Below are 27,911 nucleotides of genomic sequence, written 5' to 3'. Positions count from 1 at the left end.
TTCTGCATTCCTTAGCCTGTTTTGTATTTTATTTATTTTTATATTTTCTGTTATTTATTTATTTCTTTATGTCTAGTTTATAAATTCAAACCCAAAAACCATATGTCTCTAAATAGTACATGACGCTTAGTATATGATAGACAGTTGCAATCTTTTTCCCTGAGTTCGATATCCCAGTACTGACCTTTAGCTATACTAGATCTACCTTGTATACTTGCAAGAATTTTTAGTGCTAATAAATAGTGCATCACTCTTTTAGTAATTTTATTACTACTCGAAATATGATTCGTTTTAGACCTTATTATAATGATTTATAATGCGGATTAGCTATTACTTTCCAACAATAAAATTAGTTATCTTTCGCTGACTTTTTTTAGAATCAAATGTGGCTTCAACCTATATGTCAACTAATATAGTGTTAAATATAGTAATACCGTGTGAGCTTAACAGAAAAGAAATTCCTTTGGTTTATAAGTATACAATACCAACAATAAAGTGATAAAATAAAACAATACATATAAAGCAAATATTTCCAATTGAATTTATGAATTAACGATATTAGTACATTACCAATTGCTTGGTTTATAATTTTCAACTCTTCAAATCCTCGTTTATAAGTATACAATACCAACAATAAAGTTATAAATATAAAACTTTACATATATATCGAGCAAATATTTCCAATTGAATTTATGAATTCATGATTTATACGAAACGGAGGGAGTATTTTTATATAATGATTTAGAAATGGCATTGTAGTTGCAAGTTAGATAAGTCAGTGATTTTATTTGCAGTCTTTTAATAATTTGACAAAGTATGACTCTTTTAGAAATTTTGTTTCTAGTCGAAATAGGATTCGTTTTAGATTGATTATAATGATTTATAATGCAGATTAACTATTATTTTCCAACAATTAATTAAATTAGTTATCTTTCACTGTTACTTTATTTTTATAATCAAACGTGGCTTCAACCTATATGCCATCAGTAATAGGGCTCGCAAATCATGCGGATTGGGTCGCTATCGGGTCAACCCAATATCGACCCAACCCAATAAGGTCAAACCCAATCCAACCTGAAATCAATCCAACCCGAAATCCAACCCAACAGATTCATGTCGGATTCGTGCAGATTTCATGTCGGATTCGTGCAGATTTCATGTCATCCAAAAAATTATCGATACTCTTTTAATGATAGTAAGTTACTATCATTAAGCAAATATTTCCAATTGAATTTATGAATCAATAGGCGCTTTCGCCTCTGGGAAGATCTAGTTCGCCAACCCTCCTCAACACATCCTTCGTCGTCAAAATTTTCCCCATAGATAACGAAACTCAAGGCGGAGGCCTGGCCTTCGTCATTGTCCCCGTTCTGGCTGCCCCCCACCCCGAAGCACCGGCGGGTACCTGGGACTCACCAACGCCTCCACCAACAGCAACTCCACGAATAGATTAGTCGCCGTGGAGCTCGACACCTCCAAGCAAAGCTTCGATCCGGACGATAACTACATCGGCCAGGTATAGTAACATCTTCATTCACAGTTATCATGTTCACACTACCGTATAATCTGCACCAGCATCATCTTTCATGGACGTTCAAACTTCCATTGTAAAAATGGAAGATGAGTGTCTCTTAGATGGAAGCCAAATGGTAGGAATTTGCGAGCCACGTCCTCCTCATCTGCCGAGTTTAGAGCAATCTAGGTTAGCTGCACTAGATGCTGGGGTATCTCGACCTATCAGCCTAAACAGTGCGCATTGGACAACTTCTCCAAATGTCTTACCGAGTTCTTTCCTTCCTTCAAAAACACTCGATAGGTGGGCATTCAATAATAAATCTCATTTCATTCCTCAAAACTCAAGCTCGGTGACAGTTAGTAATAAGGTGGATACCAGATCAAAAGATGAAATTGTCACTTCCCGTGAACACAACCAACCTAGTACCTCGGGCATGACATGCTCATCTGACGGGTCTGGATCTGGATCACTGATGAATAACAATTCATCAAGCTCCAACAAGAGGCAGAATCATAAAAGTGAGACCGGTCATATAGATAGTGGGTCAAAAACAGTAGTGAAGGCTACTTACAAAGACGACACAGTCCGGTTCAAATCCGACACTACTTCCGGGTGCATTCTATGAGGAAATAACAAGGAGATTCAAACTCCAGGTAGGTCAGTTCTAACTCAAGTATTTGGACGATGAAGAGGAATGGGTGATGTTGGTAAGTGATTCAGATTTGCAAGAATTTAATATAGTGTTAAATATAGTAATACCGTGTGAGCTTAACAGAAAATAAATTCCTTTGATTTATAAGTATACAATACCAACAATAAAGTGATAAAAATAAAACAGTACATATAAAGCAAATATTTCCAATTGAATTTATGACTTAACGATATTAGTACATTACCAATTGCTTGGTTTATAATTTTCAACTCTTCAAATCCTCGTTTATAAGTATACAACCAACAATAAAGTGATAAATATAAAACTTTACATACATATCGAGCAAATATTTCCAATTGAATTTATGAATTGATGATTTATAAGAAACAGAGGGAGTATTTTTATATAATGATTTATAAATGGTATTGTAGTTGCAAGTTAGATCATAACTCAGTGGTTTTATTTGCAATTAATCTTTTAATAATTTGACAAAGTATGACTCTTTTAGAAATTTTGTTACTAGTCGAAATAGGATTCGTTTTAGATCTGATTATAATGATTTATAATGCAGATTAACTATTATTTTCCAACAATTAATTAAATTAGTTCTCTTTCACTGTGACTTTATTTTTATAATCAAACGTGGCTTCAACCTATATGCCATCAGTAATAGGGCTCGCAAATCATGCGGATTGGGTCGCTATCGGGTCAACCCAATATCGACCCTACCCAATCCAACCCGAAATCATCGGGTTCCAACCCAACAGATTCGTGCCGGATTCGTGCAGATTTCATGTTGGATTCGTGCAAATTTTGTGTCGGATTCGTGCAGATTTCGTGTCATCCAAAAAATTATTGGTCATCTTTTAATGATAGTAAGTTACTATCAATATGCGCTTTCCAATTGAATTTATGAATCAATAGGCGCTTTCGCCTCTGGGAAGATCTAGTTCGCCAACCCTCCTCAACACATCCTTTGTGGTCAACATTTTCCCCATAGATAACGGAACTCAAGGTGGAGGCCTGACCTTCGTCATTGTCCCCGACCTCGCTGGCCCCCACCCCGAAGCACCGGCGGGTACCTTGGACTCACCAACGCCTTCACCAACGATAACTCCATGAATAGATTAGTTGCCGTGGAGCTTGACACCTCTAAGCAAAGCTTCAATCCGGACGATAACCACATCGGTTTGAATCTCGACAGCATTAGATCTGTGGCGGTTAAGCCTCTGACGCTGTACAACATAGCCTTGCTTCTTCACCCATGCCAAAATTCCACAATGTTTGGAACGACTACGGTGGTGGGCGCATCCATGTCTACATTGCGGAGCAGGTGGAGCGGGAAGATGGTAATATCATATGATCTAAGTCTGACGGAACACGTGGGTCAGGACTCGTATTTCGGGTTCGCGGCACGCAGGTGAACTGTGTTTTAAGGTGGAACCTGACCGTCTACCACTTGGATGAAGACACGAACTTGCTGGTGATCAGGCTAGGGACGGGGATTGGGGCGGCAGTGTTGCTGGTGCTAGGCACAATGGGGTCGGTATACTACTGGCGGAAGCGGGGGGCTATTTCGAATCCGACGCTGGTGGCAGTGGTGAGGAGCCTTCTTGGAACGCCGGTGGAGTTTAAGTTCAACTAGTTGAACAAGGCTTCCAACGGCTTCGACCAGAGGAACCTACTTGGCCAGGTTTTCAAGGGAAACTTGCCCAAGGAGAATCTCGATATCACCGCCAAGATATTTTCCAGAGAGAGCCTTCAAGGGTAGGACGATTTCTTGGCGGAGCTCACCATCATCAATCGTCTCCGCCACCGCCTTCTTGTTAAGTTACTCGGTACGTATCATGTTTGTTTGTTCAAAATTCAAATTCTAGAAATCCAATTATGTTTATTGAATGCCATAAATGCATCCACGTGTCCAAATCTCCACATGTGTGTCGTCGCTTGTGTATGTATGGACTGTTACTAAACAAGGTAATAGCTTGCAGCCCGTAGGCCTTTCATCATCATTTTTAGCATAGCATATTAATTAATTACAACTATGCATCCAAAAAACATTTTCTTCCAACTTTAATATTTTATACGTTAGTATTAAAAAGCCCATGTTGTCGTCTATTTATCTATGGTGGTGCCACAAGTCTAGGACGCTGCTGTTGGTGTATGAGTACATGCCTAACGGCAGCCTAGACAAGCACCTATTTGTAGGGCCGGACGTGGAGCCGTTGGGGTGGCACTTCCGCTACAATATCATATTCGGCGTAGCCTCCGCTCTGCAATACCTCCACAACAAGTATGAACAGAGGGTGGTGCACTGCGACATCAAGGCGAGCAACATTATGCTCGACTCCAACTTCGACGTCCTCCTCGAAGACTTCGGCCTAGCCCGGGCGCTCGACAATGGGTAGGCATCCTATGCGAAAGCTGAGGGAGTAATAGGCACCATGGGGTACATCACGCCCGAGTACTCCCTCATGGGCAGGGCTACGCAGCAGTTAGACGTTTACGCATTTGGCGCCGTGGTGCTAGGGCTAGTGTGCGGGACTGCCCGGGGCCATGATCGGCAAGTACTAGCTGCTGGTCGATTGGGTCTGGTCTCTGCATCGTGATGGGCTGCTGTTGGAGGCCGTGGACCCAAGGCTAGGGCAAAACTATGTGGCTCCGGAGGCGGAGAGATTGCTGCTGCTGGGCTAGCGTGCTCGCACCCGGACGCAACCCAGAGGCCTAAGACGTAGGCTATAGGGCATATCATATCGGGGATAGTGGTTGTCCCCGCGGACCCGCTGCTTAAGCCCGCATTTGTGTGGCCTAAGGAGTGAGGAGGGGCTTATGTTTTAAACTAATGTATGAAACCATCTATTTCTCAAATATGAGACTTTATAGGTAGAAGAGTAATGACACTAAAAACTATGCAATTTTATGTTACTCTCTCCATCCCCAAAGAGTATGAACAATGGGTTCGGCATGAGTTTTAATAGTTAGGAGAAAAGTAAGAGAGATAGAGAGAGAGAGAACATCTAGCATCAATAGGACCTTCAATCGTGTTGAAATATATTTTTTTCTCATTATTTGTTTTTCCTTGTAAAGTGCCTTCATATCAGCCAATTGAGATCCTTGCATCTTCAAAATTGCCTGCTCATTTTTAGTTAATAAACGAAGAAATTCATTTGGATCTTCCCAGATAAATGAATAATATGTACTTATACAATTTGGCTTTGGACCGCGTGAAATGAAAGTCCAAGAAAGAATTAAATAATTTGTTCTACAAATTTAGTCTTTAACAGCTAAATGAGTCCAAATAAATCAAATAACTTTTAGGATTGATTTAATTTGTTAAATTAAATCATAATTGGGCCAAAACAAACATATAATCGGGATGCAATTTAAATTATTTTTAAAAATCAAAGAATATGTTATTCTCATCAGCATCCATGATAAATAACAACGGAGACTACAAAATAAGAAATCTATAATCTATACTAATATAATAGGAGAGTTGTGGAAGTCATTACAAAAATGCAACTGGGCCCACTTTTTGGCGGGAAACGCTACATATTTTGGCTGCTTCTTGGGTTAAAATTTAGCGGGAAACTTATTGTAAAATCCATATTTCATTTTGCAGTTGGGTGATGTGTAGGGCAAGCAGACCTATGTGTTGTAGGTCTGTATAGGTTGTCCAGAGTAGTATTTCATTAATATCAATTATTCCCTCCGTTCCGAGGTAGCGGAGGTTTCTTTTTGACACGCTATTTGAAAAAAAATTGTGTTATGTAAATGAAGAATATAGTAGGAAATGAAAAAGGTAGAGAGATGATGAGAGAATAAAATAAGAGAGAGTAAGTAAATGAGAAGAAATGTGTTACTTTTACTAAAAAGGAAAATGACTCCACTACTATGGAAAGTACTAAAATGACAAAATGACTCATTGCAGCAAAATGCGATTCCGTCGCATTTTGTGAGGGGGTTCAATCAGGGTACACAGTAGCCCGTTAAGGGGGATGCCTTAACCCACTGGCTTCCAGAAGCTCATCTCCCAGTGCCTCACACTTGTGCTTGAGAGATGGAAGCAACTACACGACAGTAGTGAGATTCAAACCCATGCTCATTGCAGCAAGATCTGACCCTCCGTTCCAACTGCGCTGCCCCTGCAAGCAAATGACTCAACTACTGTATGAAACAGAGCAAGTACAAAATCTACTTATTCTATTACAAAATGTATTTATTTATGAAATGAGAGAGTTGTAACTAATCCATTTATTTCTTTTCAATGAGATGTTGTCCCTTATAATAAATACAACAGGAATGTTAGAGTAACCCCAACGCTACCATTGGGGAGAGCTCGCTCCGTGCCGAGGGCACAACAAAGGAGTTGATCGTCCTTGTGCTCGTGACGACGGCACGACACCGCACGTCACAAAGAGCGCGGTCCATTATGACGGACACAAGCGCCTGGGCGACGTGGCTTCGTTATAGCCGTTGAAATATTATTTATTTTTTATAAAATCGGGAAATTTAAAAATATATATATTTTTTGTCTACTTCCCAAAAAAATATATCCATTTTCCTCCCAGTTAAGTTATTTTTTTTCATTTTTTCACCTTATAATGCACAATTTTCATCTATAAATATCCCCATTTTCACCCAAAAATAATCACACCATACATCTCTCTCTCAATCTCATTTTCTCTCTCAAATTCTCAAAGACTCTCTATTGCAAGTTGGAACCACAATTGGTTTGGGAGTCCATCATCCGCCTTGCCGGACACGGGTTTATCGGCCCCTCCTCCTACCCAAGGCTCAGAAATTCTGGGTGGCTACCGTCTCTACCCAGTGGATATGTAAAATGCTGACAAAGGGCAATACGAGTGGATGCCCGAACCCAGCTCCGGCTCAACGCAGACGTTGTCTCAACTTCTGGAGGGCAATCCCCCCGATGTCGGTCTCAGTGTCCGCACTCTGTACTCTTCAGCTGAGGTTGAGAAGATGTTCACAATCTACGTTTTGGTATCCGAAGATGTAGCCGCCCGCTGGTACAATCCAAACTGGGAACAGTTTAGGGAGCGTGTCTGCTTCACCTACAATGCCATCCGTACGGAAGGAATTGTGGAGTGCAACCAGAGTATGTTGCGCAATGCAATTGCAAGAGCAGGCGAGGATATACAGAAGTTCCAAGGGTTTTCTATTGAGGAATTACGGTCGGCCGAGAGCGGCTCCAGCGAAGCTGACGTCATCACGATCGCTATGATGGCCTTTCAGACGACTGACAAAGCTTTGAGGCATCTCAACACTTGGAAGAAGGTGCGGCATATGGACAAGTGGTTGGGAGGCACCCAATCCTCCACGAACTCCAACAGCAAACGGTCGATGTCGCAATCTTTGGACGAGGTTGCAAGCCAACTTGTCGGAGCTCACTTGGATAGCTCCGACACCAATGCTGGTGCGAGCATGTCGTCTGCAAGGGACGAAGGCGACTATGGCTGCCCGCCATCACACAGTGCCAAGCCCAACCAACGGCTCCCGTTTTCGTGCCTGCACCCCTGCAATCCCTCCTAACGCAAACACGTTATATGAGTATTTGGAGAGAGAAGAATATAACAACTCGTAAATCCATGTATTTTTTAAAATAAACCGATTAAAACTTGAGCGAACTTTGGGGAAATCAAGATCTAACTAAGTAAGCGGAATCAAGCACGTAAACGATCAAACACGCTATAGAAACACTATATTTTTGTAACTAGACAGAAATGAAACACAAATAAGCTAAAATCAAAACGAAACAAAAATAACTCCATTGTATTCGTAATCATCAAAAACAAATATGTTTCCAACAAAAGCAGTTAACTAGACTAAACAACGAATGCAAGGTAGTAAATGAAATGCTTGAACTAGAAAATAATAAAACAAAATGAAATAAAGATTATTTTTGGCTCCTAAGAGCGTTGTTACTGTTGAACTTTTAACTACAACGATGGTGAACTGGCTGGCTTGAAACTTCCCTCCGGCAGATGGTCGGAGACTTCAAGTGATGATTAGACTAGTGAGCCAGCAGAGTGGAGCTAGCCTCCAAGTGCGTCTCTTCCTTCTTCATGTTGATCTTCTATTTATAGGGCAGCCTGCCCTAATCTCTAGGGCTGCTTCTCCTCCTTAATTGACAATTCTGCCCTTTATTAATAGTTGATCATTTGTAGCAATCCCTTCATTCTCTTGCTCAAGCTTCACAACATGCACCCTGACTGTGTTGCTCCTTTCCTGCGTCCTTTTAACTTGAAATCCTTCCTACCCTTTTCCTCCTGATTTGTATCCTATCCTGCACACTTCAGCAACTAATTTTGCACATATTATCCAGATAAGCACGTTATCCTGACCATTAACCAAGGTCTAGAATGAGATTTATCAATCCCCATTAACAATATCCTACATACTCCCTCCGTCCCAGAAGAATATGCATTTTGGATTCGGTACCGGTTGTAATGCAAAATTGGGAAAGAGAGAGGTAGAGAGAAAAAGTGATTAAAGTATTGTTAGTGGAGAATGTGTCCTACCTCATGGAGAGAAAAGAGTTTCCAAAACTAGAAAGTGCATATTCTTGTGAGACGGACTAAAAAAGAAAGAGTGCATATTCTTGTGGGACGGAGGGAGTATATGCTTGTAAACTTTATATGTTTATAAACTTTACTTTAGACAAATAGACGGAAGAAACCAACAATCCAATGTAAAAGCTTTTGTAATTCGTGAATATTTCTAAAACATATTTTATAAAAAAAATTTGGATATTGGCAATGGCACCTAATATTATGGAATTTCAGTTTAGTTTTTTCCACAAATATTGAAATTGACAAATAATATCACGAACTTTACCCCGAGTTTGTTATTTCCCACCAATGAAAAAATTCCGGCAAATAATATCATGATACGAATTTTTTCGTAATTTTTCGACAAAAACTTCGAGAGCTCCAAATTTTCAATTTTTGAGGATAGTTTTTCTTGAAACGCACCCTCCATAATTGTTCTTCAATCTATTAATATAGCCGAAATATTTTCATTGGTGGGAAATAACAAACGCTGGGTAAAGTTCGTGATATTATTTGCCAATTTCAAAGTTTGTGGGAAAAACCCAATTTTTGAAAGTTCCATGATATTAGATGTCAATATCCTTTTTTTTAGTACACATAATCAACCATCCTAAATTTTATTTATGGTGTAAGTATATTAAAATTATAATTCAATCTCCTTCTTAACTACTTCCACGTCCCATAAAAATAATCTTATGCGTCCTACAAAAATAGCTCATTTCTATTTTTGCCAAGTCTTTCCTCTCTGATGAGGTAGGCCCGTTTTCCACTAACAATGCTTCAAACACTTTTCTTTTCTACATCTCTCCTACTTTACCAATCTCATATTAAAACTCATGTCATTCTCAAAATCTCTATTAGTGAAAGGTTTATGTGATATGGTGATCATATTAAACAGATAAGTGCAAACAATCCTACACTGAACTTCTCACAAAATTCACCCATATAATAACTTGAGATTCAACGCAACACAAATTTCTATTTATCAAAATACAAATCTTAATCTTATATTAAAAAAAAAAAAAAACTAAAGAAATAGGCCTTCTCAGGGGATGATATGCTTCTCCAAGAGAGCATAGAAGTATTGGTCATTCTTCTGAATGCCTCGATCAAGCTTCATCCCAGTGTTCCACCTCAATCTCTTAAACCCGACCCGGTCGAACATAGCCATGTACATCTCGTCAAGCTGCCACCTGGCGCAGAAGAACCGGTCGAGCCAGAAGAACCCGCCCGGCCTCAGCACTCTGTATATGTCATACAGAGCAAACTCCAGCATCGAATCTGGGATCCAGTTGCTCAGCACGTGCATCGAATGGGCAATATCCAACGTGTTCTCGAAAAATGGCAACCACTGTGAGATGCTCACGTGCGTCAGGATCAGCCCCCTCGACGCAATGAAGCTGTTGAATGTCCCATCGAAGTTCATCGAGGTCGTGATGATCGCCACGTTCCTCTCCCTCTCCCTCATCCTCGCAGCGAAGGTCCCCGACCCTCCCCCGATGTGCAGCCAGATCATCACGCTCCCGGTGCCTTCGTTGCGAGGACTTGCTCCATCCTGAAGTCTAGCCCGCCGTTGTCGCATGCCATCTTGATTTCTCCCTGCCTTGTAAATCGAAGCAGTCTTTGCAGTCGTAGGAGCCAGGGAATCTTTTTCTTTCTTTGAAGCATGTGTAGTTTTTACACGTGTATGGGTCCCACACGATGCTTGTGTCGGGTGGGGTGGTCCACATCGACCCCGATAGGGGCTGGGGCTCGGCGTAGTTTTTAGGCTGCGTGGGGTGGTACCGGTGCCGGGGGAGGGGCTCGCAACCTTTTAGCATTAGTATTTGAGCGAATACGTCATCGGAGGGGCATACCCCTCCGACTTCGTACGACATGTACTTTGCTAGGTCTTGTGGTTTAGGCACCCTCCCCCGACCGAGGCATAGATCTCGGACCCGATCCGTGGGGTGTTCCCGAGGGGGAGCATGTGGGAACCGGCCGCGAGGCAGGCCTCGTTGGGGAGGTCAGCGTAGGAGGTGGCGGCGGGTGGGCAACCCGCTCCCTAGGGTATGTTTCCCATGATTTGACATTTTTGCCCTTAAAGTAAGGGTGTATTCGAGTTCTCTCTCCTCTGTCCCACTCCTTGCACTGCCTGTTTCTGTTGATAATTCTCCTTGGTCAATCTGGCGGCTTTCAGAAATTTTTACTCCATTTCTTGCTCCATCTGCATCTACTTTGTCAGTTTGCCTGATCTACTTGGTTCAGCAGCACCTGCACACTTAACTCAAATTTGTGCATTATTTCCCCAAAAAGCATGTGAGTTCACCCAACTACCATTACATGAAACGAGCCTTATTAATAAGCACTTTTATATATAATTGAGGTATAAAAGTTATATAAATACTTTAACTGCTATTTGCAAATGTAGATATCATCTCTTTTTATTTATGTAAGAAGAATAAATATGGAATTTCTACTCGCTATAATCATGACATTAAATAAAATATTTTTTGCATATGAAATGGAGTATATAGTTTGTAAAGTAAACAATTTTTACCATCATTTTTGCATGTTTGGCAGGATTGTACACTTTATGGAAAGTTGGTCTCCATTCGCATAATATTGCTACCGTTTCAGATAAAACTTTGGTTTTGCTGTAATATAACAAATGTTACGTTTTATATGCTGATAGAAAGTTTCGAATTTATTTAAATAGATGTTGTTAAAGATGAAGTAATATAGTAAAAAAAAAATTGCTTAAAAATTGAAACTCTTACCGTGTTATCTCATCAGAGTGTTCATCTTCATATTCATATAGTGCTTCATTTTATTTTTTTCTTGTGATATTTGATTTGACTTTTGTACTAATTTGCTTGGTTGTGGTGTTAGAGTAATGAAGTTTTCAGCATTGTATGTTGCTCCATCTTCAATCCAACCATAGGATGGACGATGAACTCTCGAAGTGTTTGGTTGTGTAGAATAAGACATTGCTTGTAGAACAAATAATATTTTGGTGGCAATATGAAGTATTGGTAGTATATTACTACTAATAAATAGTAGTAGGAGTTTTTTAATACAATGAGCTCTGAAGTGACACGTGGTTAGTTTGTGCTATCAATTTAAACATTTTGTCTCTTCAATATCTTTTACAATAGTTGGCATTCTTATTTTGTTATTTCGATTGTTTTCAATATATATATTGAGAATTAAATCATGAATTAGATTGTGTAAAATTCAAATTTGAGTTAAAATGTGTTTGAACTTAAAGTTGGATTGAGATTACATATAATTTAGATTGAGGTTCATATTGTAAAAAACAAGATATGTATAATTCATATTTTACCTAAAATAGATGGGATAAAATTTTCATTTTGAGTGTATTTTCCACTTTTAATTTGTAGAAATTTTTAGGATGTATTTTTATGATATTTCATTACGTATCATTTTTGAAACTCTCTTGGAAATGCCTGTTATATACAATTGACATATAAAAGTAATATAAATACTTAAACTGCTATTAAGTAAATGTTTTTAATCTTTGTGGGATAAATCATATTTTGATCAAAGTTAATGATTTAATGAGGTTTACTCTTAATTTAATACTAATGTCATTTTTTTTTAATTTCAATTTGCATACAATAAGTTTTTATTTATAATTTTAATTTAATGCTTTAGTAGTACTTTATGTTGTTTGAAGTAATTTAATTTGTACTGCCAGAAGTCCATACAATATTCATGGGATTTTACGTATTATTGAATTAAAGAGAGGATCATAGAGATATAACTAGTGATATAATAGGGTTTTAGATTTATAGATTTAATAATTGATTGTATTGCTTTTATAGTGGTTTTTGAGATATAAATATTTATGCAACTTGGTTCATTATTTGGTTGTTGTTTTCAAGATTTTGTATGTTTTGTTAGTATTGTTAATTATAGAGATATATAAAGATGCATGTATACTGAATTGTAAGAAGAAATACATTTATTGCGTATTGTATAGTAGGATTATAGTGGACGTTAAACATTGATTAACAAATTTATATTAATCGAAAAGTATTTATAAAAAGTCATAACAAATTCCATGATATTCTATATTGATGTTAGACATTTATACTCCAGTATTTATTGTAGTAACACATTTGATGATATATTGAATATATGTTATATTTAATCGGATGATGTACGTATGAGATATATTTTGGATTTTAGCATTTTTAATGTGAAAGGAGAATTGTCAGTCAGTGGTAGTGTAATGATGAATTTGAAAAGTATTTGTCATTAATATTTTGTCGATTCATTTTAGGTTTTGTATGTTTTCAATATGGTCCAGTTGTTTTATTTTGTGTATGTTTGTATATTTTGTATGCATTGAATGTTATTTATATTTATATTTAATTTTTATATTTTGAACAATTGGATTCAAGTAGTAGTAGTAGTAGTAGTACTATAAGTCGATATTTTACTTATAACAATTTTGAAGCAATTTCACCGGAGTTATTGTTGTAATAGCTTTCATATTGTACTTACAACAAGATATTTATTTTTAATCATATAAATATAGTAACTAACACAAGAGAGTAATATCATAATAGTCAAATAAGGTATGTTGTTTAATAATAGTACTTACTAACGAAAATATGAAAATAATAGTGTTTTGGTAGTAGTGAATATAAAAGCATAGATCTACTTGCAATATACAAATTTAACAATTACATACACACACAAATCTAAATATTACTATATCATAAATTCTAAAGTAATAAAATCTAAAAAAGTACTACTATGAATCAATTCATACAAATAGTACGATATCAGTAACCAAAATACGATATTAATCTATACATGTAAATTATTACATACATACATGAATCTCAACATTCTATCATAAATTTTTAATTAATCAAAATTTAAATTAATAGATGTTAATATTTGTAATGAATATGATGTTATCTATAATACTATCATAAACATAATACAAAACAGATAATAATTCATGTGTATGTGCAAGTTAATCTTTTTGTACTATTATGAGATAAAAGTGATACATTTTTACGAGTTAAGAATTTAACCCATTTTTTCAGCTATTATTTATTTAGTTTAACATAGTTTTTGATATATTTATTTTTAGATGTTTATATTTGTGATAAATATCATGTTATCGATAATTGCATCATAAATATAATTTAAAATAGATGTTAATTGATGAGTACATACTTGATATTGTCACTACGGTAGAGTACTTAAAACATAATCAATTAAAAATACATATTGTTTGTTCCACAAATTATAGTTTTTAAAATTTAATTACCTGATCAGCAATTCTTCAAAACATTCCATTTGTCATCTATCATCACTGCAAAAGATATATTGCAAGATTGTTTTATTTATTTATCTATCAATGCAATATCGTGTATTGAGTTAGAGCATGAATTATGGACTATTATAATTTACGTTACCTCATTGTGGTTTTTGGCGTTTACAACATTGCGTAGCACCATCATATATATCTACGTAGAAAGAATTGGGTGAATTCAGATGAAAAGTCAAGACATCTCCAGCTTTCAAATCGTTATCCTTGTGGAATTTCTGCCATCCATCATCCAAGCACATTTTTCCGTATGGAAGTAGTTAGACTTCTACTGTCCAGAATTTTTGCCTGTTTTCAAGTTGACATGTTGGGCCTAGCTCACCTTGAAAATGTGTTTGAAATCTTTCTGGAAAGATCTGTTGTATTAATTAATATGAATGTTATAGTTTTTTTAATCTAGATGATACAAAGAATGTATTCCAAAAAAAAAAAAAAAACTAAAAGTAATAGATAAATTTGAATACGTACCATGTGTGATTGTTGATCGGATAAAATCATTGTGCAGAACTTTGTAACATTTTCTCCAGGGTTTCTCTCATCTGGTTGCATAGCCATTTTTTTAACAAATTGGACCTTTGAGATTTACAGAGAGAAAGATGGAAGATGAAAATGGTTTTAGATATGAGATAAAATTTACAGGAGTAATTGTGGTTGACTGGCAGGTGTGGAAATGGTTGTTGCATTTATTGAATGTTAGGTGAGAAGGATTTTAATATTTTGTACTACTCAAGATGCGTATTCACTTTTCATTTACAATTGAGGAATTAAATAATATTATATTTTAATTAGATGAATACGTAACTAACTAATATTATAATTAGATGAATGTGTAACTAACTAATATATTAATTAGATGAAAAATAATTAATATTATTATAATTCGATGAATATGTACAAATATCAAAAAAGAATATTTATATATTTGAATAATCCCTCGTTCATCGTTCGAGTATAATTTTGCATTTGATGTTGTTGTGATTTTTGTTTTTATGTTTTGCCGAATTTATCTATTAATGCTCATGTTGTTTTATATTTTTTCCCAATAATATTTGAGGGTTTGTTGGAAAGATTAGTTTTATTATTCAACATGGAAATAGTTGTATATTGTGTACGCAAATTATGTAATAATATGATTTTGTATTTTTAATACTATTACCGATGATATTAATATAATCTATAGTATGGATAAATAAAAATTAGAATAGCTAGAAGTTACATTGTTTACAAAATTATATGAACGTCGGTTGTGTTTCTATTGCTAATGTTTACGTTACATATTTTATCGTGATTCATCAAAGTAGTAATGATTAATTACTCGTATACATTTAACTGTACTTTGTATATTAATAGTGATTTTTCTATGTTGTAAAGTTTAAAATTTATTTAATCACTTTTGTTATTATAAAAAGAAATTTATTTAATCACTTTTGTTATTATAAAAAGTAATAGTAGTACTATTTTAATTAAATCTCCTTTAGTTAATGTAGAGGGATTTTTATTTTTTCTTATAAATTTATAAGAAAATATGTATTCATAAATATTGTATTCTTAGATATTGTACTTTTTTTTGTTTCAATTGAATTGGTAGAACAAATTTTGTGCACAGAGTATGTTAAACAATTTCCTTAATTTTATACATATTTTCCATGAATTATGGTGTTACAAATGTTGTCTTCAAATTGTTTATCAATTTTTTATTATTAAAGTTTAAAGTGTGACTCATATATTTGAAGTTATGGAGTAGTAAATTTGAAGAATGTTGTCATGTGCTTTTATATGTAGTAGAACTATAAGTTGATAATTTATTTACAACTATTCTGAAATAATTTCAAAGAATTAATATTGTATTATCTTTCATATTGTACATACAACATCATATTTATTCTTAAATATATAGAAATAGTAACTGATTCAAGAAAGTAATATCATAATACTCAAATAAGGTAAGATGTATAATAATAATATCTACTAAAGTAAATAAAAAAATAATAGTGTATGATAGTAATAAATAGAAAAGCATAAATATGGAGTACTTCATTGTGTTAGTTCTACGATAAATTAAATCCATGTTTTTTTACAATGGATGCACCGCAGTTGTCATTATTATCGATTTTGATATTTGATTCTCCAAATTATTTATCTGATAGTATGTATTCATAAATTTATAAGAATATTTGTATTCATAAATTATAGGGATACACAGATATTTAAAATTTTATTCCATATTTTATATATATATATATGTATTCTCCATTGACAACTCAGTAATAAATTACTAACTCCGTCCCCCAAAATTTGCTATACTTTGACTCGACGCGGGTTTTAAGAAATGTAATGGAAAGTGAGTTGAAAAAGTTGGTGAGATGTGGGTCCTACTTTTAAAGTATTATTTTATAATAAAATGTGAGTAGGAATGAGTTAGTGGAATATGGGGTCCACTACCAAAAATGGTAAAAGTGAAGTGTATCAAATTTTCAGGGACGGACCGAAATGGTAATATGTATCAAATTTTCAGGGACAGAGGTAGTACAATTGTAACTAAATGAATACGTAATAAATTATTCATATTTCACGTGCGGGAAATATACTAGTCTATAATCTATAAATATATAAAGCCACAGTTTGGCCAATTCATTTTTCCCGCCCATGTTGATGATATTTTTCACCAAATCATATGTTAAAATATAAAGAACCAAGTCAAGCCAATATTATTGCCAAGCTTTGTGGTAATAAATCTGTGATTGACAAGCCTCAAAAGTTTGACTGACGGCTGAAAAGCCTGTGGAAAGATGGAAATGTATAGCTACTAAAGAGCCTGTGGAAAGATGGAAATGTATAGCTACTAAAAAGCTGATTTTAATCTTGGTTAATTTGGCCATCTTTAAAACCAACAGTCAATAGCATTTTGATTACTAAAGTTTATTTTATCAAAAAATCCCCTCTGGGAGAGGTTACGCCAACTTGCAATTTGTTTTAGGTTGCAGAATTTCCGTCATCTTGAGAGACGGTTTTTAGTTCTTTTTATTTTTATTTTGGGGTTATTCTAATTGATTAAAGTTGTCAAGCTTGAGTGCAATTGTTGCCAACATATTAACCCAAGAATCATTTGTCGAAATCAATCTTATCATATTTGTTTTATAGTACTTCCTTTTCTTTAAAAGTTGATTAGGACAATTTTTTTAAGGCATGAAATTTAAAAAATTGTATATTAAATTTTAAAATAGGAAGAGTAAAAGTATGAGAAAGGAAAATAGAGTAAAGTATAAAAGAAGATTTGCCACAAAAGAATAGACTCAATTATCTTGAAACAACTCAAAATGAAATACGATTCGACTATCTTAGAGTGGAGAGAGTATAATTTATAAAGTTTGTTGAAATTAAAGCCGAGTAAAATATGAGATTGTCCAATAAATATCCTCTAAATTATTTTTTTCCTATATATCAATATGCAAAGGATGTAAACATAAATACATTCTTAAATTAAGCTAAAAAAACGAATAAAAAATATACACACAAATATTAATGGACATTCTATCTCTAATCAATATAGCTTTGAAAAGATGTGAGAAAATTATTATATTCTTAAATGAGTGTAGAAAAATAGAAAATATTAGGAAATACAAAAATTATTACTCCAATAAGGAAATTTCACAACCAAATTCCCTACCGTCAAATCCCCATTCAATTTTAACTATTTCCTCCTGTTTCCATTCATTCATTAAATGTCTCAGATTTGCGGGTTTTAAGAAATTGTTTGACTTATAAAAGAAACTAAGTAAAAAAAAATAGTGGAATATGAACCCCATCTTTATATACTCCCTCAATCCCAATTTAGTTGAGTCAAAACTTCTCGGCACGGAGATTAAGAAATTGTGTTGAAAAAGGAATAAAGTAGGAAAAAATTAAAAATTGTTGGAGTTTTATAATACTCCCCCGTCCCAAATTTATAGACACATTTAGTTATGGCACGGGTTTTAAGAAATTGGAGGAGTGTGTAATTAATGAAGTGAGATGGTGGAGTGTGTAATTAATGAAGTGAGATGGTGGAGTAAGATGATGGAGTGTGTAATTAATGAAGTGAGATGATGGAGTGTGTAATAAATGAAGTGAGTTGGTTGAAGGTGAGTCCCTTTTTTACTTTTTGGTTTTTTATTTTTGTTTTGGTTTATTTTTGTGTTGATAATGACAATTAAGTGTAATTTTAGTGAATAATGGAGTAAAATTTTATGTCCAATTATGAAAAATTCTAAATGTGACTATAAATATGGGATGGATTTTTATAGCAAAATGTGATTATGACTTTTATTGAATTACATTTTTTTAAAGTGTGCATAATGATATTAGTTCTTTTTTATTATTATTATTTAGAATTATAAAATTATACGACCGTGCATAGTAAGGGTGATGATGATACTAGTTAAGATAAAAGGAGATATTAAAGATAAGTGTGGCAATTCGAATAAGTATGGTGGCGCCGGAGCCCCTAATTTCAACTTTGAAATGCCAATTTCTGTTTTCCTTGTTCCTCTTCACAACGCGGTTTCATCAAAGCATCATCGTATCTACAAATATATATTCTCAAGCATTCATCAATCTCTCAACCTTTTTTCTTCCGTCCTGAATTTACTTTCAACCTGCCCTGCAGGCTGCAGCGATCTAAAACAAAAAACCTAAAAGTGATGGCGGAATCTAACAGCTTGTTCAAGTCTAAGTTGGAATCAATCAGAGAATGGATCGTTGACAACAAGCTTCGCGCCGTTGGTAACTCTTCCTCCTCATCTATTTATTGTTTCTGGTTGTTGGTAGGTATCTATGGGTTATTCTGATTTGTGGTCAATGAAATTGGTAAAGGGGGATTGTGGGCAAGTGGAGTAATTGGATCATTGGCGTACAACTGGTCTCAGCCTGGCAAGCCAAGCGTCAAGATCATCCACGCCAGGTAAGTGCAACACAACATTAATTTTGCACGCACAAGCATTGACATTAGCTGCGTTGGCCGGAGCTGCAATAGTGGAGTACCAAGGTCCAAGATCACACTAAATCTCACCGTTACCCCAAGTTTCTTCCTCGCAACGATTAGGATCATTACTCCATAATTTATGTACTACTCCCCTATTTAAGTTAAACACTAGTTATCCACATTTTATCAAAGATTTACCTGGAAATTGTTCTTTTTTATTTTTTGTTAAATTCATAACATGTGACATGTCGAAAGTATTAATTATAGTTTTCTAAGTGTGTAATGTGTTATCTAATTGCAGTTGAATATCCTACCAATTTTTTTTTTAGAATTAAACTTTTAACAACATACTACAGAATTAAATTTTTAACAGCAAAATTCAACTCATAATGAAATTCTAAATACAGTATAATCCTAGAATTTAAATTTTTCGGCCCGAAACCCTCAGAGCATCCGCATCGCTGACTCGATGCGGGCTCGGTCTCGTCTCGACGAGACGAGCCAGCATCGAGACAGCGTTGCGAGGCTAGGCTCGTCTCGACGAGACGAGACATTGCGTCGCGCAACGCGTGCCGGCGAGGCCGGCCTCGAGCTGGCAAGACGACGCGCGCGCCCATGTGGCGCGCGCTGGAGCATTGCGTGATGCCCACTCGTCGGCCCGCGAGTGGGCGTCGGAATTATGACGTAATAAATTTTTATTTTTTTTATAAATTTGAAAAATTCGAATTTAATAATAAATAAAAAATTCAAACGGTCAAATGACGGTTGGGAACAAACGGTCGAATTTTTAAATTTTTTTTTCTTTTATTATTCTATAAATATACTCTATACTCCATTCACCATTTTACACACAAACACTACTCTCAAATTGTTGAAAATATGTCCGGCGATGGAAACTCCAGCGGCGGCTCCAGCAGGCGGCGCTCCGGCGGGTTCGACTTGAATTCGTTCGACGATTGGGCGAGCATGTACAACTGTTTGGGTACTCCCGGTTCGTCGCCGGGCACCCAAGGCTCGACCACCCCGCCGGCGTACCAAACACCACATTTTGATGTGGATGCATACTATTGTCCCTCCCCCCAGAGGTACGGGCAATCGCCGGGATTATCCCAAATTTCGGAGAATTTTTTGGCGCTTGAACGCAGTTTGCCCGACCCGGCCAATTGGTGGAGGCTCCGGCTCCGGCTCCGGCAGGATCAGCCTCAGGCTCGGCGTCAATGCCGAGGAGGAAGAGGAGGAAGCGGAGGCAGAGGTTGTGGGAGACGGCACCCGTCATCCATACAGCCAAGCCGAGACGTTGGCTCTGTACGACGCTTGGATCAGCGTCTCGTACGATCCTGTCGTCGGGAATCAACAAACCCACAAGTGTTTTTGGCTAAAAGTCACCGAAGTTTACAACGCACGAAGGCCGAAGAATACCGTTGCCCGCAACGTGAAGATGCTCCGCAGTCATTGGGACCGATGCGACAGAGATGTCAAATAATTTTGCGCGATATACAGGGGAGAAGAGGCGAATTATCAGAGCGGAGCCAGTGGAGCCGACATTCTGAGAGCGGCGTTGCGGGTCTTCAAAGACGACGTCGGCAAAGATTTCAAGCTTGTCGATGTTTGGTCGCAAGTCCACCACCTTGAAACGCACGAAGCGCACGGCGCGTGGCCACTACTCGTCTAGTGATGGCGGTGAAGGCAACACCTCACGTGAGGGCACGCCAACCGATGATGCAGGGGGGTCTTCTTCCGGTACACGACGTCGGCCGCAAGGGAACAAGGCGGTGAAGGCGGCTAGAGCAAGGGGGAGAGGGAGGGGCCGCGGTGAATCAAGCCAGGCGGGCTCGGGCTTGGGCTCCGGCACGGGCATGGGCTCGCACACCCTAATGTCCATGTACCTAGTCGCCACGATGACAGACCTTTCAAAAATGACTCCTGGCCAAGTTTCAGCCCATATGGCCGGAATTGAGTATACTAGTATTAACACCTGTGCTATGCACATGACATAAGAGTTTCAAATTATGAATATAATATAAGAGTATAATAAATTTATAGAAAATATAAATTCAAATCAATATGAAGATTTAAAAAAATAGAAATGTAATTATCTTGTGTAACTCTAAATGAAGAATTTACTACTTCCTAATGAATGAAATATCTATACAATTTTAATTTATAATCTAAGTGAAGTAAAAATAATAAAAATTAATAACAAAAAGAAGATGTGTAACTATATAACTATATTAAAAAAATATGACTTAATTAGAATAAGATATACAAATATTATTTAAGTAATAGTATAACTATATATATTACTATGGTAAAAATGTCAAAGTTGACTTTTAGGTTTTCATTTACTACTGTTTTCTTAATATTCTAAATCCTAACATCTAAAATTTTAGAAAAACTGATATGAATATTATTCAATGATTTTCCCTTTTTCAAAACATATATTAATAATACGTAACTCTAAATAATTATTCATATTTATTTAGAAAATAAAAACAATTATCATGTTTTTTTTATAGAAAATATTCAAACCAAAAGAAAAATATTTATACGGGGAATAACATGATAAAACAAAACAATTTTGTCATTAAGCTAACGAATTCAGAATTTTAAAAAATTTCTTATAAAAGAAAAATTTATAATTTTTTCAATAATTAGTTACTAAATAAAATTAATATTACATTCATAGGGCCTGAATTAGGTTTTGCAAAATGGGCTTGACCCAATTCTTTAAAAAGTACAAATGCAAACATGTCTCGCCCATTTGAAACTAATTACCCGATCCATTGACTACAATGAGTTCTCACATCTTCTTTCTCATTCTCCCTCGCATAACTCTCTGGTTCCAACCATCGGCGTCTCCCTTTTGATGCCGTTGTGTAGCGCTTGTCGCTGGCAACCCTCGAAACACACATCACGGCTCCACCCGACCGACCGACATGCTCAAGCTCCTGGTCCTCTGGTTAAAATTGTCAAAGCTCAAATGATATTTCTTTTTCCTCAAACGGTATGGTTTTGAATTTTCCTTTACTCCGGCCAGCACCATCTCGGCGCTGCTACCGTCGCCAAATGCGATGGCCTGCGAGGCTGATCTGCTCGTCCGCCTCCCCCTCCTCCCGTCTTCTCCTCGTGGGATGGCTGCGAGGCTGCACTGCTCGTCTGCCTCCCTCTCTCCTATCTTCTTTTTTATCCCCAGCACTGTACTCTCTCACGTCCACCTCCCTCGCTCATCTCTCTTCACGCCCGTCGTCACCCCTCCTGCATCGCCGCCTCCTACTCCTCATCTCCGGCATCTCTCTCGCCGTCTCACCCAGCGCACCACTGTGCTCTCCCGACTGTGCCGCGTCTCCGCCATTCTCTCTTTCTCCTTCTCACCTTTCTCTCTCATTATCACACCACAACCGCTGCTGCCATCCGCCGCCGCTCCAGCGATGATTGGGGGTCTTCCACGATGCATTCTTTCTTCTTCTCCCCTTTATCTCCCTATGTTTCATTTTGCAGATTCAATGTTGCATTATAATTGTTCCAAATCTTGATTGGGAAGCTATCATTTGATTGGACCAATTTTCTATCCAATAGTTGTCACTTTTCAAAATGACCAAAAGGGTAAACAAAATAGCTTCACATTTTCCCTCCAAAAAGGATAAAATTATCATTTCATCAAACTGTCACTTTAGATTAGTATAGATGAGAGCTCAACTTGGTATAGGTGCACCGCCGACTTCGGGGGATGATGATTCGCCGGCGGAGTAGTTTTTATAGTTTAATTTAGAGTATTTTAATTATGTATTTTTTTTATTTTTTAGGATTTTAAATTATGTATTTTTTTTATTTTTTAGGCTTTTAAATTGTAATATTTATTTTATTTTAATAAAGTGTGTTTTTATTAATTAAATTTATTGGAATTAAAAATAACAAATGAAATTGAATGAATAGTTAAGAGATGGTTAAGAGATGGAGGGATGCAAGTGTTGTCTCTTAGTTAAGAGATGAGCTGAAAAGTACAGTGGGGCCCATGAATAGTGAAGAGATGAGACGGTTAAGAGACGGATAAGAGACAACGTTGCGGATGGCCTCACTCTTCACTTCATCCCAAATACTCCCTCCGTCCGCGAATAAGAGTCCCGTTTTTCATTTTAGTCCGTCCAAAAATAGGAGTTCCAGTTCATTTTTACCATAAATGCTAATAGGGTCTCACCTTCCACTAACTCATTCCACTCACATTTCATCTAAAACTAATAGTATATACAAGTGGGATTCCTATTCCACTAGTTTTTTTCCAGTCATTTTTCTTAACATTTTTTAAAAACTCGTACTGCCAAGAAATGAGACTCGTAATAGCGGATGGATGGAGTAACGCTTAAATCCATTCTCCTACGTCAATGGATCCAAAAAATCTGACTTCACAATTTTAGGCTTGGCCCAAATACGCAATGAAACTTTGTTCAACGTGAACGACAAAAGTTAGGAGAAAAAATTCCCGAGTCAAGGAATACCAAGGTGGCAATCCTATTTGGTATATCACACCCTTAAATTTTTGACAAATAGAGATATATTTAACCTCAATTCCAACTAGATATATAAATTATGGAAACAATCAAAACATAAATGCACACCCTTTTATATGGAAAATTTATGCATATTCTATACTAGGGGTGGCGAAACGGGTTACCCGCGGGTATCCGCACCCGACAAGTCGGGTACCCATACCCGATTTTAGCTAAATTGGTTGTCCCAATACCCGCCCCGTGATATACCGGGATTACCCGATACCCGTGTCGGGTATTCCGTACCCGGCATTGCGGGTACCCGTACCCGACCCGAAATTCGAATAAAAAATTTGAAAACCATAATAATCGTCAATGTTCCCTAATTTACTTAATTAATATTGATGGTAAAATAGATTAAGAATAAAAGTGAGGGGACTCTATAGCTAGTTCCGATGAGTTTTCAATTGTATGTTCGTCGGAATATAAAAATATTTCAAAAGAACTCTTAGAGACATTTCATTTTCTTCACTCATTTTGGAAAAATAATAATATAAGAACTCTCACTATATTATTATCTCTCTTACTTTATTTTTTTCTCCATTCTAACTATTTATTTTTAATTTTTCAAAATGAATGTGTATATGGCTATTATTATTTAACTATTTATTTTTTTCTCTAATTTAACTATTTGAAACGCCTCTATTAATATGGAATGGAGGGAGTATTAAAAATGATATATGGCTCTAATACTAATAATAACGGGTATTAACGGGACTAAAGGGTATACCCGTACGGATAGTGGGTATACCCGCTACCCGCAAAACTCTAAAATACACTACCCGATCCCGCCCCATTTCCCGTTATCGTCGGGTATCGGGTACCCGATACCCGGCGGGTAGCGGGTCGAGATGGGAATTACCCATTACCCGCTACCCATTTTGCCACCCCTATTCTATACTATATAATAGACACACTATATGTAAACACTAATATATACCCACATAATATATAGTAATTGAAATGACGAGCAATTTTGTTTTGAATAGTAGTTTTAGTTTATAAAATTTTTATTTAATTGCTTTAAATTGCAACAATCATTTGTCTTATTTTTTTTATGAAGTTTTTTCGTGATATATTGAGAATGATTAAGACAAATTACTTGTAAACTCTATTTTAGTAATTACTTGTAAGTTGCGACAAATTAAGACATTTGGATTTGTAATCCATTTTTTAATTCAGGACTTTAGATTATGCATTTTTTTAATTTGTACTATTATTTTAGGAATTTTTATTTAAATAGTTTCAAATTTATATTATTTTATTGTTATGTTTTATAAATATCATAATTCATATAAATATATAAAATTGAATAATATAAAAAGTGATGAAATGAAGAAATTGAATTGTAGCTAGATTTGGAATTGAAAATGGAGATGCGTTATGGGTGTTGTGACTATAATATGAAATACTAATGTGACAACAATAAAATGGAATTGTAACCGGATTTGGTGCTTCATTTAAAAAATGGAAATGTAACTGGATTTGGTGCTCAAAACGAAGGTATGTAATTTTATAATTATTCGGAATTCTAATTATTAATTTTGAAATTGTAATTCAATTTTAAATCCAAGTAATTTTGTGAAACCAAACATTAGATTTAGAATCGAAGGCTCTAGTTCCAGTATAACACTCTCAATATCCAACAAAGTAATTTCAGCTCACACGGAGGATGGTAGATAGAGAGAGTACCTTTATTTATGTCGACGAACATGTGAAATTGGGGAACTGAAATTGATGGGAGTATAACCGTAATCTTCCATGCAGTTCTTGGTCTGAAAAATCGATGTCACACAATTGCAGGCTTGCATTTACTTCTAGGGTGGGTAAGAAATGTGTCTTACGCATTTAACAGCCTTTGATAATCATACTATACTCCTGCAATAGAGTTTTATAGACTGGTGAAGAGCGTTTGGTCGAAAGGATTGTAGAACTTGATATGAAACCATCCGAACTTGATACGAAATTGAACGTTGGACGGGAACAAAATGGATGATGTACATTTCAAATTATTCTGCCATATATAGAAATAAATCCATATAATGAATTTATTTTTTATTTAGAGCATCCACAGTGGTGCGGATGTCCCGGCGGACATCCCAAAAACACCTTCTGCCACGTCATAAGGATCTCCAACTGCACTGCCACGTTATAAGGACATCCCACTGCACAATGACGAACATCCCCAAGGACATTCTGGCGAACATCCACAATAATAGAAATTAACAAATTCACAAATATGCGAATTAAAATTTCGATACGAATACGGAGAAAATGCAACGATTTTATTTTTTTTAAAAAAACATACATATATATTTAAATTTTAAAAAAATACATAGTTCAAAAAAAAAAAAAAAAAAAAAAAAAAAAAAAAAAACCATCCCAAATTAAAAAATGATTCAAACAAAGTTACATGTTATGCCTTGAATCTATATAGTTGCAGCTAACCGAACGGGGTCTCGCGGTATGATATGTTTTTGTTTTAGACCTTCATTTTCGACGATAATACATGCGTTAGAGTTTTTAAAGAAATCGTATATATAGAGTTTTCAACGAGCTGTATATATAGAGTTTACAAAAATAATTTAAAAATTGGGACGTCCGTCGGGAACTCGCAATGGCGGGCGTCGTCGCAAATCTGCAGAACTCTGGTGTCCTCAATGCACGTCCGTGTCTGTCGGACGTTTGCCTAATGGCGGACGTCTCGCGCAGACGTCGGGCACGCCGGTCTGACGTCCGTCGGGACATCCGCCGTTGTGGATGGTATTAGAGATTTGATTTGAAGCATATTAATATGGCAGGTAACAGGTTCTGTGTGAAATATAAACATATGTCAGTTCAATCTATTTTGATTGACAACTCACACAAATAAATCAATAGAACTATAAATCTATAATAAATGAAGCCCTGATTACGACAAAAGGCCTTTTTCTCTATATCCATTTGAGTCCGCGACAGCAATCATTCTCATTGCTTCAATTCAAATAAATTATCTTAGCAACAGTTTTAGTGTAATGAATCCAATAGTTCAGCAGATAACAATTGTGTTTTAAGTGGCAAAATTAAGACACAAGTTTAACAGATTTAATCGAACTCTCTAACTGTACACACAATTGTTCATATACTATAATACGATATGCATCATATAATTAAAATATGTGTTTGTGTTAGTTTCGTACCTGAATGTTTTTTTTTATTTTTTATTTTTGATACCGACTAAGAAACTGTGCGAATATATTAACAAATTAAGTTGCGATTTCGAAATCATATTCATCAAATTCCTCAACCTCTCAATGGAGAAATTGAAAGTTTGAGGAAAACATAACCGAATTTGGTGGATAGATAGGATAATATAATCTGGAAAAAAGAATGATTGAGTTCCTAAACCCATAATGAAAGCTTGAATATGAGGCAAACATATATAGACAGAGAGGCAAGCATGCTACTTTGTCTTTATTATTACTAGTAATATATAGTAGTATTAAATAATAATGATCATAACCATTGATTCTTTTAATTTATTCAACTACACACTGCACCATCCTTTTTTCCAAGGGAGAAAAACAATGCATCATGTATTATTATTAATTATTAATACACGCCTTCAACTTTGAATATTATATATACAATCTTACAATTAATTTATCTTTATGTAAAGTGCGCAGCACGATGGACACAAATGAGGGAATTGTTTTATACTATAGAGAAATGATGCTTGTAATTAATTATTAGTATAACAAAATTGGAGCCATGGCCCCATATATATCTTCTTTTTTCTGTAAATACAAAAAGCTTGATACCCTAACAATAACTTGTCAAATCCCATGATTAGCGCCCTAGCTTAAAGGCTTAAATTCGAGAATACGACTCAAATCTTTTGTCCCCGCTTACTTTATCCACTTTAAATTCTGACGAAATTCACAGCTCTAAATATCGCATTAGTCATTACTACTAACGTTTTAATTATGTACTTATTATAAGCCATGCAATTGCGTTACATGTATTCTTTTTACATAAACATAAAATAATAAAATGTTTAATTTAGAAAAGCGTTTGGTAAAATATTCTGGTTATAGTTTTGCGAACAACTTCTAGTTCGTCCGTACGGTACAGCTGGCATGTTTTCGTAATATTCGTTGAGCATTTTTTTACGTTATTGTTAATAAATAGTAAGCCCACCCACTAAATCAAGTATGTTTGAAATTTTAATATCTAAAGAATTTCCGTATTAATTAATAGGACTCGGCACAGTATATTTATATATAAAAAAATAATTTTGAATTGGAAAAGAGTGGTAAACGGCCCCAAAATGAG

The 27,911-nt window shown here is 35.8% G+C and overlaps 1 protein-coding gene, 1 long non-coding RNA gene and 1 pseudogene across 2 annotated transcripts; 1 reads left to right on the top strand and 2 right to left on the bottom strand.

Annotated features, from left to right (window-relative positions):
- The first annotated feature begins 2,853 nt into the window (after positions 1 to 2,853).
- LOC125206230 lies at positions 2,854 to 4,987 on the top strand (annotated as a pseudogene).
- A 4,779-nt stretch (positions 4,988 to 9,766) lies between these two features.
- LOC125206229 (probable methyltransferase At1g29790) lies at positions 9,767 to 10,322 on the bottom strand. The gene has a single exon (XM_048105514.1). It carries the CDS (start codon positions 10,320 to 10,322, stop codon positions 9,786 to 9,788), a length of 537 nt encoding a protein of 178 aa, XP_047961471.1. The 3' UTR covers positions 9,767 to 9,785.
- A 3,558-nt stretch (positions 10,323 to 13,880) lies between these two features.
- Positions 13,881 to 14,684, bottom strand: LOC125204139. Its single transcript, XR_007173498.1, has 3 exons — positions 14,562 to 14,684; positions 14,182 to 14,449; positions 13,881 to 14,078 (listed from the first exon to the last, which is right to left on the bottom strand). It is a non-coding gene; the product is annotated as an uncharacterized LOC125204139 (long non-coding RNA).
- Positions 14,685 to 27,911: the final 13,227 nt, after the last annotated feature.

Source organism: Salvia hispanica, chromosome 2 (assembly GCF_023119035.1).
Source record: "Salvia hispanica cultivar TCC Black 2014 chromosome 2, UniMelb_Shisp_WGS_1.0, whole genome shotgun sequence".
Lineage (NCBI taxonomy): Eukaryota > Viridiplantae > Streptophyta > Magnoliopsida > Lamiales > Lamiaceae > Salvia > Salvia hispanica.
Note: the sequence above shows the minus strand (reverse complement) of the source record. Positions and strands in the feature narration are given on the sequence as shown.

Excerpts from the sequence above, each read along its gene's own strand:
- LOC125206229 (XM_048105514.1), bottom strand. The coding sequence starts at position 10,322 with ATGCGACAACGGCGGGCTAGACTTCAGGATGGAGCAAGTCCTCGCAAC.